We start from the raw sequence: 18033 nt of genomic DNA on the forward strand, positions 1-18033 counted from the left end.
TGCAAATGACATGGTACAACATGATCTTTCAGTTAGCAAGTAATGCCAAGTGCAATTAGTAAGTAATCTGCAGAACATGTAATTACAAAGCAGCCCTACAGTTTGGACTCAATTTCCCCTTTAGCTATACAAAAACTGCATAAGGCAATGGAGGAGACAGGGATTTTTGTTATTATTTTTTCAAATAGGAAGTGCTATAAAAATAAGAACTTCCTGAATGACAAATCAAACCTTTTGAAATTTGGTCTCTAAAAAATTTATTACCAATGTTCTCAAACCACTTTACATGACAATTGCTTCAAAAGAAATCCCAGCAACATGAAAGAGAGTATGAGACACCTAGGAAGGGGGATGGGAAAGCATATTAATTTTTAATGCTGTTTTTCAGAAGAGTTCTTTCTCTTCTTCTAAGCACTCATGAAAGACAACCAGTTTCTGACAGCCTTGAAACCTGAAGATGCTGCCACTCTCTTCTAGAAAAGATACTGGCAGGTATCAGCAATGTGAGTGTTTCATCCCCTCATGGGTCTGTGGTCTCAGCAGAGGCAAGTGCTGCTGCTTTGCCAGAAGCCAGATAACACAACACATCCAGTCATTTCAGTCTTTCATCCTATGAATAAGCAGATTTCCAACCAGAAATGTCCAATACAGATGTGGAAGCCATTCCTTAGAAAATGTAAGCTCCAAATGCATGTGACAGGTGAAGCACAGTGACGAACTTTGCCTGGATATCAGAGAAGAAGGCTCAGAAGAGGAAGTTCTGGAGAGCTGCTTTCCAACACTCATTCAGTTCAGTGATCAAAAATCTGTCAGAGTGAACTCTGCAGCCAACCCAACACTGAGCCTTCAAGCTCCCAGAAAAGCTGGTGTGCTGTGCCACCCTTTTCCTTGTGCAGGATCAGGGAGAGATTAAGCTGGAAAGGTACCAAGGCAATGTAGTTTCTCAGTCCCCTGAGGGTTGGTGTGATCCGAGCACCGGAATATTTCACGTCTTGTTCTCACAAAAAGGTGAAAGACTCAGGAATGTCTGTGTGCACAGCATCCTGCCCCTTCCTGTGCACCCTCCATCAGGCCTGAGTGCTTCATACAGCCCAGCCCATCTGCAGGCAGGAGGACAGCACAGGGCCAAGATCCATCTGTCCTTACTTAGCAGCACAGGAAACAAAGCACATGAGCTTCTAGATGAGAAGACCTGGATTGTATTGCCATCAGGCAAAACTTACCCTTTTATCTAGGGAAAAGAAATCATCTATCAGCCTGCTGCTCATTCTGGCTCCTTCTGCAAGGGCTTCTTTCTTTTGTTCACTTCAGCAAATTCCAGTCTCAAATGAACACACCTTTCTCTAGTCCTCCTCCCTGCATATGCTCACCTCTCCATCCCCTTGTCGGAGCATTATAGACATGACTGAGCATCTCCCTCCCCCGAAGAAATGGGAAAAGTCTGCACAGTGGGATACCCATCTGGGACTCCAGAGACCTGCATTACTGCCAAGCTCTCCCAGTGACAACCTGCTGAGTGCCTGACCATGGGCACATCCTTTGTTCTCCCTCAACATCCCTACTGGCAAAATACAACTGATGATGTTGACTATTTTAGCATAATATTTGATCTATTGTCTGTAAATAGCACTTGACTCCAGTGACAATAACGTTTGCCCCAGAAAGTCAAAGATGGACAATACGTGCCACAGAGCACAGTGCCTTCTCCGTGTCTTATGGCTTCTGCCAGGAATCTTCCAAGTACATGGTGCTACTGCTGGGAACTGGTCTTGGGTCACAGACATCCTTTTCCTAAAGCCAAATAAATCACATGGTGCTGTCTGAGAAAGATTACTCTAAGCAGATGTTCTCATCACCTGATTTGTCTTTCAGGTGCCACAGAAAGACCTCAGCTCACACTGCAATTATTAACAGCACAATCAATATTGTGCCTCTTGTGGACTGTTTAGGTGAATTCATGCAGAGATCCAAAGGCTAAAAAACAGACTATTCCTCTCGCAGAGAGGGAGATGGAGGAGGAAGTGACACTGATTAATCTTGGGGTCGTTAATAATGTTTTTAAGTCTTGCAAACAAAGATATGGGTAATCAACTCTCTTACTCCAGGGTATAAACTGATCATCTGCTGGGATAAAATGGGAATTCCTATAACACACATTTTCTTGTCCATTGTAAAATCACTTGATGCCATTAGCAGATTGATCATTTTCTCACAAAGTCCAAGCTATTCATTACTTTGAGAAGGTTTTGAAATTAGATCAGATGATACACGAATGCAGCTCACTATGGCAAATGCCAATATCCTCTCAATCATTTTGGTTTCCTTACTTAATAATTGCACTTGGAATTTTTGTTCTCAGATCAAGTTCCAAATTTTACTTTTTTTTCTGTGTGCAGTCATTATTTTCACAGATTCACTTTAATATCATGGATTCTATTATGAAGAGTCCTTATATAGGTTTGTGCACTGCAGTCTGCACAGTCCCCTGAGTGAGGACAGAGAAACTGAACTCACAAGGACACATCAGAGCCTTGCAGGAAAATCCATAGCCAATAACAATGCCAGTTGCACCAGAAACAAATATTGCACTGAACAGAAGAAAAAAGGAAAACTGAAAAGTGAGATAAAACCACAGTAGGGACAACAATTAAAACCTAACGGTCTTTTCTAGTATCTAATGTACTTATGCAATTTGGATAAACTAGGCTTGGAAATCTTCTCTCTGATCTTTAAAAAAGTCCACAGTTCTGGTAGCCCTGAGAGAATGTGCAGGCTGGGTGGACAGCCTTGGTTTCCAGAGGAAGTGAAGGTAAATAGGGACAAAGTTCAGAATCTTTCAGCACGACAGCTCCCGTCTCATTTTCTACACTGGAAGCTGCAAGATGGGTTTTTTCTAGAGAACTCTGGTGAAATCTTTCTTCCAGATTCCCTCTTTGCCAAATTTCTGTGTGGCTCAGCAGCAGTCAAAGTTGCAGAAGATCTATGCTTTTTTTCAGACAGTTTCTTCTTCTTTTCTCACATAGTGAAGTGAAAAGAGGCCAGACTGATGTCAGGAAAGTTTAAAGGCACCTGTGGGCCATGGGAATTGAGGAACACTGACTCTTTTCTTCATGCATGTTGTACAAGAGCCTCAATTCCTTCTACGAAAAACAACTTCAGGTGTTTTGCCATCCACTCACACTGTGTCTCATTTGCTGAGGTTGCTAAGCAGAGGTGCTGGCTGTGGAGGGCAAAGCCTGGCACCGGGGGGAGAACACAAGCTCCTCTGACCACATCCCAGCAAAGGCACTATTTTCTATCACTGGTTTCACCTTAATTTTTCTCAGTACAGCCACTCAGAGGTGGCAGACCCATGTCTCCCTACCCCTAGGCAAAGAGGCAGAATGCTTCAAGGACATTGTGTCAGCTTGTAATTTTCTTTCCTGTATTAGCTTTTAATGTAACTGTAAGACTTGAGCAAAAGGCAGCGGATGTTGCCTTGCTTGAAGAGAAAAGATGTTAATCACCTTATCAGAAAAAGACAGGAAAATTACTCCTGGCTCCCATGTAACTTTGAACTCAGTGGGAGCTTGGATTTGGGAGCTGTTGTCCTTTTCTCATACTCAGTTTGCTGAATCTCTACTGACTGTGAATCAGAATCTGTCCACATTGCCTTCATGCCTGTATCTACTTTGCTGATGTCTTCCACAGGTCGGTCAGTTCTTCAGAATAAAAGTAACTCATGGAACTCCTGGCCACGAGATAAGGCGACTGCTAAAAACCTTTTCAAAGTATTTAGATGGAAAACTCTCAAAAATAGGAAAACTCACTAACATCTTAGAAATACAAAGAATACCATGTTTGGCCAAGAAAGTTCCTAATTTGTAAATGTCTATAAATGTGAGAAGTATATAAGGTAATCATATTTTTAGTATAATTTAGTATAACACATATGGTTTTAGCATCCTGTACTTGCCACTGTTGGAACATGGAACTGAAATAGAGTCTGACACAGTATAGCCTGTGCTCTTAATACTTTCTTTCTCACCTCAAACCTCCCCTGGCACCCATCTCAACTTTTCCAGCATCTCTCAATTACTTATTCATTCTTCCTCACTCTTCTGCCACCCAGTGATCGATTGACAGTAATTTTATGGGTCTCCTGGAAAGAAAGAATTATTCCCACTTCATCTCTGGTAAAGCTTCATGGCCACATAAACAAGGAGGTGTTGGAAAGGGCCAGGACTCGTACCCTATTCATTTACAAGCAGGAACATTTTCTAGCACACATAGCCAAGGGCAGCAGTCACAGCAGTGTTGACAGACCAACTTTCAGCTCACTGAAAATATTAATGCTCAATTATGCATACACACATATATAGAGATCATTAAGTTCACATGCGTAGAACTACATAGAAATTTATATACACACGTGGGTGTGTCTACATAAATATTTATTTATCAGTACAGAGAAACTTAATGATCTCCATCTGTAAATGAGTGTCTGCACACATACACACATAATGAGTCTACTAAAATGATGCAGGGCTGTGAAGCAAAAAGGTTGTTCCTCTTAATATAGGTTTGGAGAGATGCTTAGCACAGGAGGTGAAGTGGCAGGGGTAATAATTATGAGTCAGAGCTGGAACAACATAAAGCCCTTCTCTGGACCCATGACAACATCTTGTCTCTGATTTGAATGGTATAAACTAGTTTGGATATATCACAACTGACTAGAAGGGGAATACTGTGTGATTCCTTTCCCCTGTTGGACAACCTCAGATAAGTAACATGCTTCACCTATGGCTTGTCAATCCAGAAATGAAAGATTTGACCCATCAGAACATGACATCATTAGAAGATACACTAGTTAACAGTGAGGAGTACAGCACAAAACTTAGAAACCTGTAGATTTCAAAAAGGCTAGTGCATTCTAGGCATTCATCTGAGAACATGTCTAAGCCACCACCCTTATGCATTTATTTTCCTAGAGGACTCTGCATGTTCTACAGCCTTTTTTACCCACACCTGCACCAAGCACCACAATGTCCTTTGGTACAAAGCTCTATGCTAAAGGAGCTGAACCGACTCTCTTGTCAGATGAGAGAAGTGTCAAGCAACAACAAAAGGAACTGCAGAAGATGATCAGCCAGGGCTGGAGGAAGGACAGTGGCTTTACTTTGGTGAGGTAGCAGTTCAAGGCAGACCAGCTCACACAGTCTCATATTTCCCTGTGCATCACAAAACTACGTTCTTAACTGAGCTCCCACAGCTTGTAAACAAATAATTAATTCTTGCAGCATTATAGCCATACAAAATTACAAAATTATAGAATAATTTAGGTTGGAACAGACCTCTTCAAGACGTCCTGTCCAACACCCCACTAAAAGCAGCTCCCAATTCAGAGTACTCTTAGATATTCAGAATCATATAAAGCCCCTTCATAAAGCAAATTACCAATGTTACCATACTGACAAGTTTTTTAGGACTCTTTACATACACAGCACAAAGCACAGAGAATTCAAAAAGCCTAGGATACTCATACAATAAAGACAGATATGGAAAAAGCTCACTTAATAGCTATGAAGTGGTACAAAATTGTGCGCTAAAAGGGCTGCTCCTTTCAACAGCCCAGAGAGCCTCTCACAGCATGTGGCACAAAATGAAGGTTGGGAAAGTCATTCTACTGATATATTGATTTTAATAAAATAGTATTATGAAAATATTGTTAATAATACAATATTTTCATAATAGTTGGAGTATAATGACTATGTGTACACATTCTCCTCAGAATATTATTTTTTTAAATGGGTGAACACAGACACTTTGATGCAAATCTATGGAAGAAATCTTTTCTAACAGTAATCAGCTGAGACCACTAGATGAACTATTCTGCATTTTCCAGGATGAGAGACAAACTTTTAAAAGCCACTAACCTACCCAGTTTGGCAGCACATAAATATGACCACAGCCTTGATCTCTCTGCCTCAGTGCTGCTTCAAGTCTAAGAGCTCCCACTGACCCCATGATCAATTTGGGATGCAAATCCCAAACTGTTGTACTCCTCTCATCAGCTTCTTGAAATCGTTAGGGTTTCTACCCACAAACACAAATTCCATGGACCTCCATACCACCATGTGTAATCTTTGTTCAGGGGGTGGTAAGTAGCAATAGAAATTCATTGATTTCTTCTCAGCCAAAGCTTACAGAAGCTCAGCATCATCCTACACTGGCCTTATCGATGAGTTCACTAAATTTCTCTTTGGGAGAAATACCTAAGTGTTCTGTACAGAAATGGTTTGCATACAGCTTTATAAATGGGCTCTTTCCTCCTCAGTTCCTTTCATGCTGTGGATAGAAATTTCTCTAAACATTCATTGCAAGTGTCATGTGAAATTTCTTTGTATGGCTTTTACAGACTATTAAGAATGGTTTTTAAAACTGCTAATGATGACAGCAATAATAAAGACAATAACAATAACAATAACAATGGCAATAATAATGGTAATATGCCTGCAAAGATTTCAAAAGAAAAAGTTCTCAACAAACCCAATACACAATATTCAGGAAGATAACTCACTTCCTACATTCTCCACCAGAAGACTACAGAGATATAAATAACAATAACCTTAGATTTATAATGAATTTTTCATCTCAAAAGCAAACTGCATTGATTTATAAAGTAAATGGCCTAAATCCACAGCTAGTTGCAACTGATTAGCTCCACTGATTTTAATGAAGGTGCTGACATGCAGATTTATGTGAGTTCATCTCTCTCTGCACATGTGTGCATATGTTTGCACATGTGTGCAGCTGGAAAATGACACATATTACACAAAGAATTTCACAGAAAAACACTGTATTAAACAACATAGAAAGTTACACATTATCATTGCATTTGCAGAAAAAAATGCACAGAGTGAAGAGAATTGCAGGTTCTAATCTTTAGCTGGGAATTGGCATATGTGTTTTCCCAACAGGATGCTCACAACAGTCTTCTGAAAAGGCACCGGTATATCATATGCTGTTCAGTTTTGCTCTTTGCAAAAACAGGGCAATGTTTGCAGATAGCAAGGCAAGAGATGCACAGATATATTCTTCTACAAAACCAGGACCTTACTTTTTTGAAAAAAAAAAAAAAAAAAAAAAAAAGTCAAAGCCAAGGCATTGTTTTGGAATAAAGGAAAAGTGAGCAATACCACCAGAACTGACGCCACCTCTGCTCTGATAAAATCTCAGTAGCTGTCTGTGACAGACATAGAGGCTGCCTTGTTTTGCTCCAGCACTGTCTGAGAATAAAGCATAGGAGTGCTGCTGTGTAAAGCATAACCATAATTACTTAGCCTGTCCTTCCTAAGACAGTTTATCACAGGGGAAATGGATGTGCTATACAGGAGTCAGCTATACTTTCCTGAGCCCTCCAAGGCTACAGCACCAAACATTTCTTCTGCCATGGCACAGAAGCCTGTTCAAATGACCATTTGTTAGAAGAGTAAAATATGATTTTCCCCCAGGTCCTCTCTTGCAGCTGAGCTCAACTTCAAGTATAGGCACATGGCCACTTCTGTTTGTGTAAAGCTGACTTAGAGCTGGTTTTGAAAGGCATAACAACACAAATCATGCAACATAGTTGGAATGCATTCAAATCATTAGCAGGAATGTCTAAGACACACAGCTATTATTCTGTTCAAACTTCCTCAGAAACTGATGACACTCAGTTTCTCACTACCTGTGACACCAGCAATGAGCTCCACCTATGCATTTATGCTATAGAAGTATGCAGATGGACTGAAGCCTAGAAGAAAATAAACTTGACATGAATCTCTTCTCTCTTGCAAGCAGTGAAAATGTGCAGGAACTTCAAGTGAAGATGCAGAGAAGCAGACTGACTGCAAGATGAAATTTATAATCAGTGTCCTGCCCCTGAACTGGAGTGGTGCAACAGTGTCTGATGTGATTAAAGGCACCTCTTCATGCCACTGTAGGTATGTTTCACAGGTGTGCCTCAGTCTAAGGCATCTTAGCCACCTTGCTTTCTGATGTTTTTCAGAAAGCTGTTTCAGCCAGTTCAAAGACACACAGGTAAGAAGGCATTTCTGAAACCAGTGAAGGCAGTGCATCTTGTCCTTGCTTTGTTCAGAACCCCGGAGCACAGTGCTCTGATCTGCTTTGTGCAAGAGGTCAGATGACTACTTAAAGATGCCTTTGAACTTAAAAACTTCCCTTTCCTGGTTGTTAAACTCAAATCCTGTCCTGTTCTGCAGCCAACATCACTCCACTGGTTCCATCAGCCTTACCCAGTGCTTCAGCACTCCTGGGAGGAGGAAGATCCCAGCACCATCAGTGCTAGTCCAGCCACTTCCTTCCATGGGATGGGTGAGCCATAGCATACTACACCCCAGAACAGGAAGGTTATTCTGAGCTCAGCTCTGCATATGCACAATGAGAACACTTTTGAGCTAAAACTGGATGTACAGCCCACAATGCAAGCAACAAGTTTGGGGGATAGTCATATCCACCAGAAAAGTCAAAAGACAGTCATGTTGCACAGCTTGAGCAAGGACAGAAGTGGCATTGAGGTACAATCATACAGATCTCTGACTTCTGAAGAGCACTGCAGTCCCTTGGCCTTCAGATCCAAGGAATGCAATCTCAGCAGTAATTCTGAGAAAGGACCTCTGGTTGTCACTAGATGCAACCTGATCAAGGCTACACCACTCTCCAAAGAAGTAGATCAATCTACTGCTCTATGTGAACTCCCAAGCTACAGCTTGGGACCATCTCTCCTTGCCCCTATCACTGCTGGAAAGAGCTTGGCTCCATCATCTATTTGCCACATGATGCAAGAACATGCCAGCCAGGTGTATGGCCACCAGCAAAACCCACAAAACAGCACCATGCCTTCATGAAACACTACATGTGCAGCTACACAACACTGCACTGCACATCATGAGTTTACCATGAACTCGGGGATCTCCATGCACCCCTTCTGCCATCCCCTTTCTTCCCTGTAAAGGAAAGTTTTTAATTTAAAATTGGAGCTGCTATACTTACGTCATTATCTGGGTCTCTATGCCAGGGTCTACAAGGGATCCATCCACAAAAAGTGGTGTTGATGTGAAACTGTATTTAGTCCAGGATCTTCCCTCATCAAAACTCACCCTGGGATAGAAGCAGACAACATTTATAGGCATAAAAATACTTACTCTAGAGCAAATGCAGCAATTAAATGTTGGCTAAGGTCTGCAAGCTCCAGCAGCTGGATTTACAGACAAGCACCAATCTTTGCCATTTCCCAGCCCACTAAATTCATGCTCCTGAGATACTTTGAAAGATCAAAGCTTTAGAAAGCATAAACACTGGCAATAAGGGCATGGATATACTTTATGCAGCTGTACATCAGACCTCAAGGGATCAAGAGTTTTTGCCAAGACCTGTTTCTGGGTCTGGAATAGCACCTGGCATGAAGCAACACACAGAGCATAAACAACCCTGGCCTGAATGCATGAAAATTGCTTTCACCACCACAGGACATTTTGACTCATCCATGTATCAATGCCATTTGGCATTAGCTACAATCTCTCTAGCCCTGTGAGTACTTAAAGGCAAATTTGGCTTATTTGTGGGAGTGAGGAGTGTTGAATGTGTATGCACACATAGGCATCTGAGCACCTGGATCTGTCTGGGAGGCTCTTGGTCACCGAATCCCCCCTGCTCCAAGTAGGTGGGACAATATCTGATACACCACCAAAGGACCAGGAGGCCACTGTAGTGTGCATTATAAACAATGGGTTACACCAACCTCAGATCTCTGGTGTGGAAAGCCAAGACTGGCAGTCACCATTCCCTAACTCTCTGCCTCTCATGTCACTTAGCAAGACACCTTCACCTGACTCAGAATGCACCTGTGCAAGAATAGGAAGTTAACTTTACACCTAAAACAGAACTCTGGGAGCACAACAGCACACAGAAAGATTATCTGCCCTAAATCTATTTATTTAAATGTATGTATCTTCCCATACACCTGTGCATTTGTATGCATTCTGCTTGCATGCTTATCTCTCCAAATAGCATTTCAACTTCTAGGGAACCGCATGCTTCATTAGCCTAGCTAAAGTTCTCTCAGCTTTTCAATTATCCGCCCCTCTTTTCTCCAGCATGAAACTTATTGTACAATGTCTCAGCCTGAGAACTAATAGATTTACAGGCACCCTTTAATCTATTCCACTCCTGCCCATAAAACAGGTGCCTAGTGAAGCAATATGAAGCAAATTCCAAAGCCCCTAAGGGTACCATTTTGAAGGAAACCTGTTGGATCTTATTGATAACAAATCTAAATCACTACTCATTTAATAGAGTGGGTGGGGTACTCAGAACTGCACACACCATTTCAGGAGACTTATTGTAAAAGGAGAGCATCTGAAATGAACCTCTGCAAACAAAGGTGAACTGAGCTGTCGGCTCCTATGAAAAGTCAACCTGTGACCAAATCTTTCCCAATATATAAGTACAGGCACTTGTAGTAACGTGCTTTTTATGTGCAAAGAGTCTTCACAATTAAAGACACAATTAAAACAGTTACACCTGGCTTGAATAATGCAGTAACAAATGGTTAATGACTTGCAGCTTTTTCCATAAGGGGCTCACATTTCACTCTTCCAGAGCTCAACTTGCTGCAGTCTGATGCACCCACTGCTAGTGACACTCACCCTTGACTAACACAAACTTCTCCTTCCTTGACTCATCCTTGGTTCAGTCTAAAGACTGGGACATGGTCCTTATGTCCTCTTTCCTGAGAGCACTTTAATTATAGCCATGACAACTGAGTTACCCATCCGAGGCTTCCAGTTACACCCCAACACATTCACACCACAGACTGGAGTCTGCAGCTCATCATTAGGAGTCTGCTCTGTTACTGCTGTCCTCTGTATGTCCAGTGATGGAGCCAATACATCCCGTGGTTAACAGTCCACTAACACACCATGACTAAAGCAGTCATTTCTTTGCTTCAGGTGGCAAAGAAGTGGGCTCAAATGCAATCTATTCAAACTTTTATAGAAATCTATGTTGCAGTGATCCCAGAGTCATCTGTCGGGTCAGAAACATAAAGTCCAGAAGCTTTTTCTATTGAAAAAGTAGATGTTAATGTTTTCAAAGTACATCTCTGGAACATGAGCTTGTAAGTGGGTGAAGTCAACCTGTCTTGAGGTGTCCAGATTTAGAATGACTGCAATTTCACTGGAGGATTTTGTACAATAATGACTCAGGTAGAGGAGACTTTAACACTTCATCAGTGCTGCCAAACACCATTGCTTTCTCTTTCTATTTGACTGAAGACCACATTTCCTGTTCTGCATGCAAAGTAATAGACATGTGCTTAGCACCATCACTCAGAGACAACCCAGTATTGTACACAGGAACATATCTTGTCTCTGAAATCTATTTCTAATTCACTTCTAAACAACATTAGAAGCTGAGTGGGTCAGTCCATTGAAGGTGGTACTATCACAGCCATTTTCTGTAAACAGTGTTAGTTATGAATTTCAGAATGTGTAACTGGTGCAGGAGTCAGAGGGGCAAGAGCTAAGAAGAGGATAATTTTGAGCAGTATCTTTAGTGCTTAGGCTGTTACAACCCATTTATAGCAAAAGAGTATCTTCAACTGAGAAATCATTTTGCCCTATTTCACCTCCAACTCTAATCAGTTGCCACCACAGTATCTCTGGAAATTGATAGTAAAATACTAGAGGGGTTAGCAACATATCTCTGTTGTCCTTATCTACACCTACTGCCCTCTCCTCTCCCTCCCTTTATCTATCTTACCAGATTAATGTTAAATTCTGTAAACAAAATGTAGAAACGAGAAACACATCCTCTCAGAAATACCTGAAGCCCAAAGGATGACTTAGTATATGTGTGTCTGTAGGAAAGAAGTCCCACCTGGAGGCTCATAGTATGTTACCACTGCAAAGAGTAATTCATACTCATAGGTGATTATGTACGAAGCCATTATATTTATAAAATGGTGCAATAATCATTATATTCATCAATAAAACCAAAATGGTGGTAAAACATAGATAAGAATGACTTCATCTGTTCATTTTATAGACACTGGCACCCTCTCAAAGTAACAAGTTTCCTTACCACATGTGCCGGATGGGCACTGACGTGTGTTTCATGGCCACTAGTGCCCCTCCCCAGTCCAGAAACCAAATGTTGTATTCCTCCTCAAAGATCTGCAAGCAAAGGAAGTAATGCATGAGTGCTCCACTCTGTTGGGAATTGAAGAGTCAGAAGAATAGCAAAAGGCTCCGTGCTTTCCTTTGCTGTGCAAAACATACCTGTCTCCAGGAATTGCCACCATCAGAAGAGATGAACACACCAACATCCGTGTAGGAAAGTTCAGAGCCAATATTGCCTGCAACATAAGTGTCAGACATTCTTATGTGGAAGAACATGCTAATGAAAATGATAATTAAATTTCTGACATTTAATGCTGGAAAATTAGAAATTAAAATAGGTTGACACTCTCCTGTTACCATCACAGAATTCAACTAACCATGTTATTGTGTCAATGCTATTTCAAAAAAGTTCTGGCTCTAGGAGGCAGAGCAGCTCAAGAAGGGTGTTTTCATCAGTGCTCAGGATATAGGAAATGTCATACTGTCCATCTACCTAACTTTCTTCCCTGACAACAGCAAGAGTCACCAACTGTTTTAGATGAGGCTGTAAGGAAAACCTGACATGGGCAACCATACAGAAGGTCAGTCTAAAGGGACATCCAGGTTCAAGAGGATAAATCTACTGTTTCAGTTCAAAGATCTTCTTAGCCCAGTATCTTATCATGAGTGGAAGTCCTCAAGCATTAGACACTGATTTAAAGGTAGCAGTGTAAGTTTTGTATCATCATATTTTAAACACCAAAATGGAAACTCCAAATTTTCAAACAGGGATTTACAGATGGAGGCAAGGAAAGGGAGTGAGAAGGCAAGAATTTGGTTGTTATCACTTCATTCTGTCTTTCTGTGCAAAGCTGTTCCATTATTTCCTTCATTCTCTTCCTCGAGTTTCACCTGTATGCATTTAAACCTCACAAAATGTAACTCCCAAACAAGTCAAGCTGTAAAATTAGATAATAAAACATAATTCTGCCATTTGCAGGAATCTAACCTCTGTCCTGTATGAAGTGTCCAAGTATCCAATCATTGCTGGAAATGCCTCACTGTAAATGAAGTGTTTGAGCAGCCAACACTTGTGAGAAAAAAATTGCAAAGCTTATCCTTGAATACATTCAGCAACATGGTGAGATGCTCCTGCTGTTGTGAAACTGGTTAGTGGAAACAGATGTGTATATCCCCAACAGGTAAGGTTTTTTCATCTACAAAGCAGTAAGGCAAAAATTATATTCTGCCTTTTAAAGGTTAATTGTTAGACTGGGAAAGCATTCATCCCATGCACTGGCAGTTTGAAAAGAACCTAATTTACTAACAATTTAGATCAATGCCTAGAATCTTACAGTCCTGCTGCCTCTATTTGCTTCCTAAAAGGTTAAAAAAAAACCAAAAACTTTTGTAATTACAGCATCATGAGTAGGGCTTGTTCCTAAGCATCCATCTAGCAAGTGCAACCTGCCAGGAGTGATGACTCCACTTGGCTATGCATGGGGATATCTGGAGGTTCGAACCAAATTATCTCACTTCATTTGGCCTGGATCAGTGAACTGGAAATCACAGGCATCTCCCTTGTTGAGATATAAATGTCATGAAGGGAACCTGTCTCAGGTTTTGCCTTAGTCTGGCAAACACACTGAAGCACAGAAGGACATGAGAATGAAAATTGGTGGAGGAAATACTGTAAATTCATGCAGACAATATGCTAACTGCCCACACTTGCAGGCCACTGCTATGCTGAAGAGAACCAAGGAGATAAACTGAGCCTTAGAAAGAACAGTTAAGCTATTCAGACATATTTGAGTGTAGGTAAGACCGTCCGTTTGAAAAGACAGAACTGCCTCCATGGCTCAGAGGCCAGCTTTCAATAGCACCAGCCATTCAGGAAGCACTTTGTTAGCCCAGCAGCTCCCACAGAGCTGAGGGTGACTGTTGGTAGCCCCATCCATCCTGTGGATTAATTACAGTGGTTCAGCCACTGCCACCATGAAGTACTGTAGCAGGCTGTCATTTAAACAACACAACCTGCCAAAGCACTGTTTTGCAGAACAGCCCACAACACCAATGGCCTGTGCAGTGTTGATTAAATGCTGCTAGTCTTGCAGCAGTTCAGAGTTAAAAGCAGATGCCATGCACAAGACAGGCACCCAGGAGGCCCAGGCTTCACCTGACAGACTTTGTGACAGCTCTGTGCTTGCTACTCGAAAGGTGGGACATATTGACACCTCCCAGGAGTGTAGCCCTTGGGTACTATTCTCCTGCAGCAAACAGGTAGACATGTCCCTCAGTGGTTGTAACAACTTGAGAGGACTTAATAATGCCACTGGGTAAAGGTACCTTGAAAGTGTGGGCTTACATCTGCAAATGGATTATTGTAGAGCAACAAATACCTGACATCTTTTTTGAACTTGGGGCCATATGCCTTCTCCTAGCCCAAAGCAAATGGGAGTTAATATGAATTAGCTTAGCACTTGCTGAAACAGAGCTGAAAGGTTTTAGACCAATGGGGAATGCCTCATGTACTCTCAGGCTCCCAGGGACGTATGGGTGAGCAGTGAGAAGCACCTGTGTTCTTACCTGTGGCCACCAGCAGCCCAGGAGCTGTCTCTTTGCTGGAAATGCTCCCTGAAGTATATGGATTCTCTGAGAGCTGCAGGCGCAAGTGCAATGAGCAAAAGGGCTGTTGACAGAAAACAAACAAAAGGCAGAAGCTTTAATATTCATCAAATTAAATATCAGAGGAACCCTTGGTGACTGCACACAGACGCTCTGATCCTTCTGAAAATGACCCCTTTGCTCTTAGTACATTGGTCATATGTTCCTCTGATGGATAAGCAGGAACTCTGCACTACAAGCATGTCTGCCCTTGTTTTAACAACAATCTGACTTAGAGCACTTTTCCCCAGCAACTTTCTTATTCTGACTTGAATTCTATTAAATACATCGAGAAAGATGGTTAGAATATTCCCTTAAAACCTATGAAGCTATAGATAAGAAACTTACTGAATTCATTTAACACACAGGAGGTCAAGAGAAAAAACACAGGGAGAGTTTTGTTAACCTAGTGACTACAGTAAGCAGCTCTGAAGGAGTCAGTTGTACCTAGAAAAGATCAGCCACTCACCAGCTGGCAAAGTACAGGATCCCCTCTTAAATCAGTGTCTGGTGCCTGTAGCAAACGCCAGTCTCTGCCCTTGTTGTAGGTAATGAAAGTCTTGATCTGGTCATCCACCTTCCTGTTAGCCAGGAATATGCCTTTGATCCCTGCTACCTAGGAAAAAGGGAGAGAGATGAAAAAAAAAAAAAAAAAATTAAAAAATTGGAAGAACAGGCCAAAAGCAATGTCCATCTGAGCACTCTCAGGAGTGGAAGGTCTCTGTAAAAGCAATGAAGGCATCTCAATCAAATCTTAGAACACCAAATCACACTAAAGTTATATCTTGCAAAGCTGAAAGGTCTTATATGGTTTCTCTCTTTTGAAAAAAAAGACAAGGATGGTCACAGAGCAAATCCCTAGGAAACAGCCCACTTTTGGATTTCATTGAGTTCTTGCAGATAGGCTGATGATGGGCTTGAAGGTGCAGGCTGCACCTTCACACTTGACCTCTGTGAGCTTGAGGATGGGGTCTGCCCCACTGCCTCCACAGACTGCCAAAACAGGGGAGACAGAAGATCACATCAGAAGCAGTGTGGGATCTTTTTGTGTACCAGGAAAAAAAATCAATATAAAAGATGGGAATCCTGAACATGCTGTGACACTGATGTTTTGCAAACTTGATTTCTTCGCTTTCCTTCCACATCCAAATTCTGACAAATCAAGCCAGTTGTTTCAAATGTTTTGATTTTTGTCAGCAGAACCCATTCCAGCAGAATATGGGCCTGTCAAAACATCCCCAAGATTTCATGTTGAGTCTGGTCGTTGTTGCACAGCTGTGAAAGTGAGACAGGAAGAAGAAATTTTCTGCAAATCTGCAACTTCCTGGCAACTGTCAGGATGCAAATCTTTCTACTCTGAAGCCCCTGGAGTGATACTACTTTTTAAATGACTCTGTAAAAATTTATTAGCATTTAACAGTGAAAAGTATATGATCTACCACTGGGGAGTACACAGGTTTGCCCAGGAATGTGGGACAATGCATGTTAATTTTAGCTGCTTCATCATAACAAAGAAATATACTTTTTCAGAGGCAGGAAAATATATTTAACCAGGTGAAGAAAAAACGTAAACCCTGTCCTTCATACTAATCAATGTGTTATTTGTGAATTTTCCCTCATTGACTTAAACTGACTGGATTTTTATAAACAATTTGATTATGTTGTTAAATGAGCATTATTCTGGCTGAAATAAAAAAATATATAGCCATAACCTCTGCATGCAGCTGCAAGAACATTTCTCTGTGTAACAGTGGTAATCAGCCTGCAACCATTTCTATTAGTAATACTGATTAGTTGTTTGCTGCTGGCAAAGCACTGAGCATCTCAGCAGATCTTCCATCCAACAAATAATAACACACCAAAACCAGAATGCTCTGAAGAAACCAGGAACTGGAGCTGCTCTGAATGCACTGCTGCTGGCCAAGGAAGAAGCATGAGAATGGTAGATAGTTTGGGGTAGAAGTTATCTATCTGTCATCTCTGGGCAAGTGGCACCTATTTTTTAACCAAAATTTTGGTTACAGGTCACAAACTGTTCAGAGCTCATCAGGGTGCAGTCCAGATTCCCTGCCTATAAGCAGGTGTCTCTAGATGCCCAAGGGGGGAAAAACAGTATGTTTAGCCTTTTGGTGGATATCCACATTAGGATGAGAAGGATAATGGTTTTCCCTTTTGGAAATGACACATAGCTAACCAGTCATTGATTTGAACCCAGCCAGTTGTTGCACCTATAGCAGAATAACTGCATCTATTCCCACGAGTCAACTCAGCATCGAATCCAGGAAAGGCCTCAGGGCTGATCCTAATACAAATGAAAATCCTGGGAGGTTGGTAAGAGATTTACACTTGCTTGAACTAGCAGGCCATTGCTGCTCTTTGTAGGGTGACCTTTACTACATACCTCATAAAGGTCAATGACAATATTCCCCTCCAGTCCTCGGCTGCTTTTCACATTTTCCAAGGCCAGGGTGAAGTAGACCCCTCGGGTGTCCGAGATGTACAGGTTATAGGTGTCGTTCTGGTTCCACTCTTGAACAGCTGCAAACACCTGATTCTCATCTGTGCTGATAATATGCATGTCCTGTTAAAAGAAGACAAAAGGCCTGTTACTGAGGATCTCTGTATTTCTTTGCCCTTCGGGACATGTAGTAATTACCATGAATTATGAAAGAATGGAGATGGAGCATGAATTATAGGTATGTTTAACAACTTTCTGTTAGAGCAAGCCAATAAATTACCAGCATTGTGACTCTTCTGCATTTCACTTTTTAAATAATCACCAGCTGGGTGAAGGGTTTTTGCTTTCTTCATTTTTGGTACCTTCAAGGAATTTCATCCAGTTTAATTTCTTATTTATAAATTTGTAAGTCAGTTTTATTATTTGTAGAAGATTCACAGCCTTGGAGCCTGACGTCTTCATAGTCACTAAGCATCATATGGCACCAGGCTAAAAGCAGTGATAATTTTCATTCACACGCTGAAATAATGGACTTGTGCTTCCAACTGGCAAGGGATGGTTTCAAAAAACCTTGGAGTTCACATTTACTTGAGGGTGAGGTATAGGTATCAGTTTGAGCTGCTGCTGATAGTGATTTTTAATAACACACTTTCCTATTAAGTGTTTATCTGAGACCAGTTACCCCACATTGTATGGGCTATCAAATAATCCACTGACTAACCTTTGTTGTATTTCTGCTGCTGACCAAGATACAAAAAAGTCTAACAATGG

General features: G+C 41.4%; 1 protein-coding gene across 1 annotated transcript in view; it reads right to left on the bottom strand.

Annotated features, from left to right (window-relative positions):
- Positions 1-18033, bottom strand: part of SORCS3 (sortilin related VPS10 domain containing receptor 3) — a 265016-nt gene that overhangs the window by 38814 nt on the left and 208169 nt on the right. The window contains exons 9-14 of the mRNA XM_053983733.1: positions 17206-17385; positions 15274-15420; positions 14727-14829; positions 12321-12397; positions 12124-12215; positions 9034-9141 (exon numbers count right to left, since the gene is read on the bottom strand). Of these exons, the coding sequence (XP_053839708.1) occupies positions 9034-9141; positions 12124-12215; positions 12321-12397; positions 14727-14829; positions 15274-15420; positions 17206-17385 (707 nt within the window). The remainder of the gene's footprint in view (positions 1-9033; positions 9142-12123; positions 12216-12320; positions 12398-14726; positions 14830-15273; positions 15421-17205; positions 17386-18033) is intronic.

The sequence above is a fragment of the Vidua macroura genome, chromosome 8 (assembly GCF_024509145.1).
Source record: "Vidua macroura isolate BioBank_ID:100142 chromosome 8, ASM2450914v1, whole genome shotgun sequence".
NCBI classification, from domain to species: domain Eukaryota; kingdom Metazoa; phylum Chordata; class Aves; order Passeriformes; family Viduidae; genus Vidua; species Vidua macroura.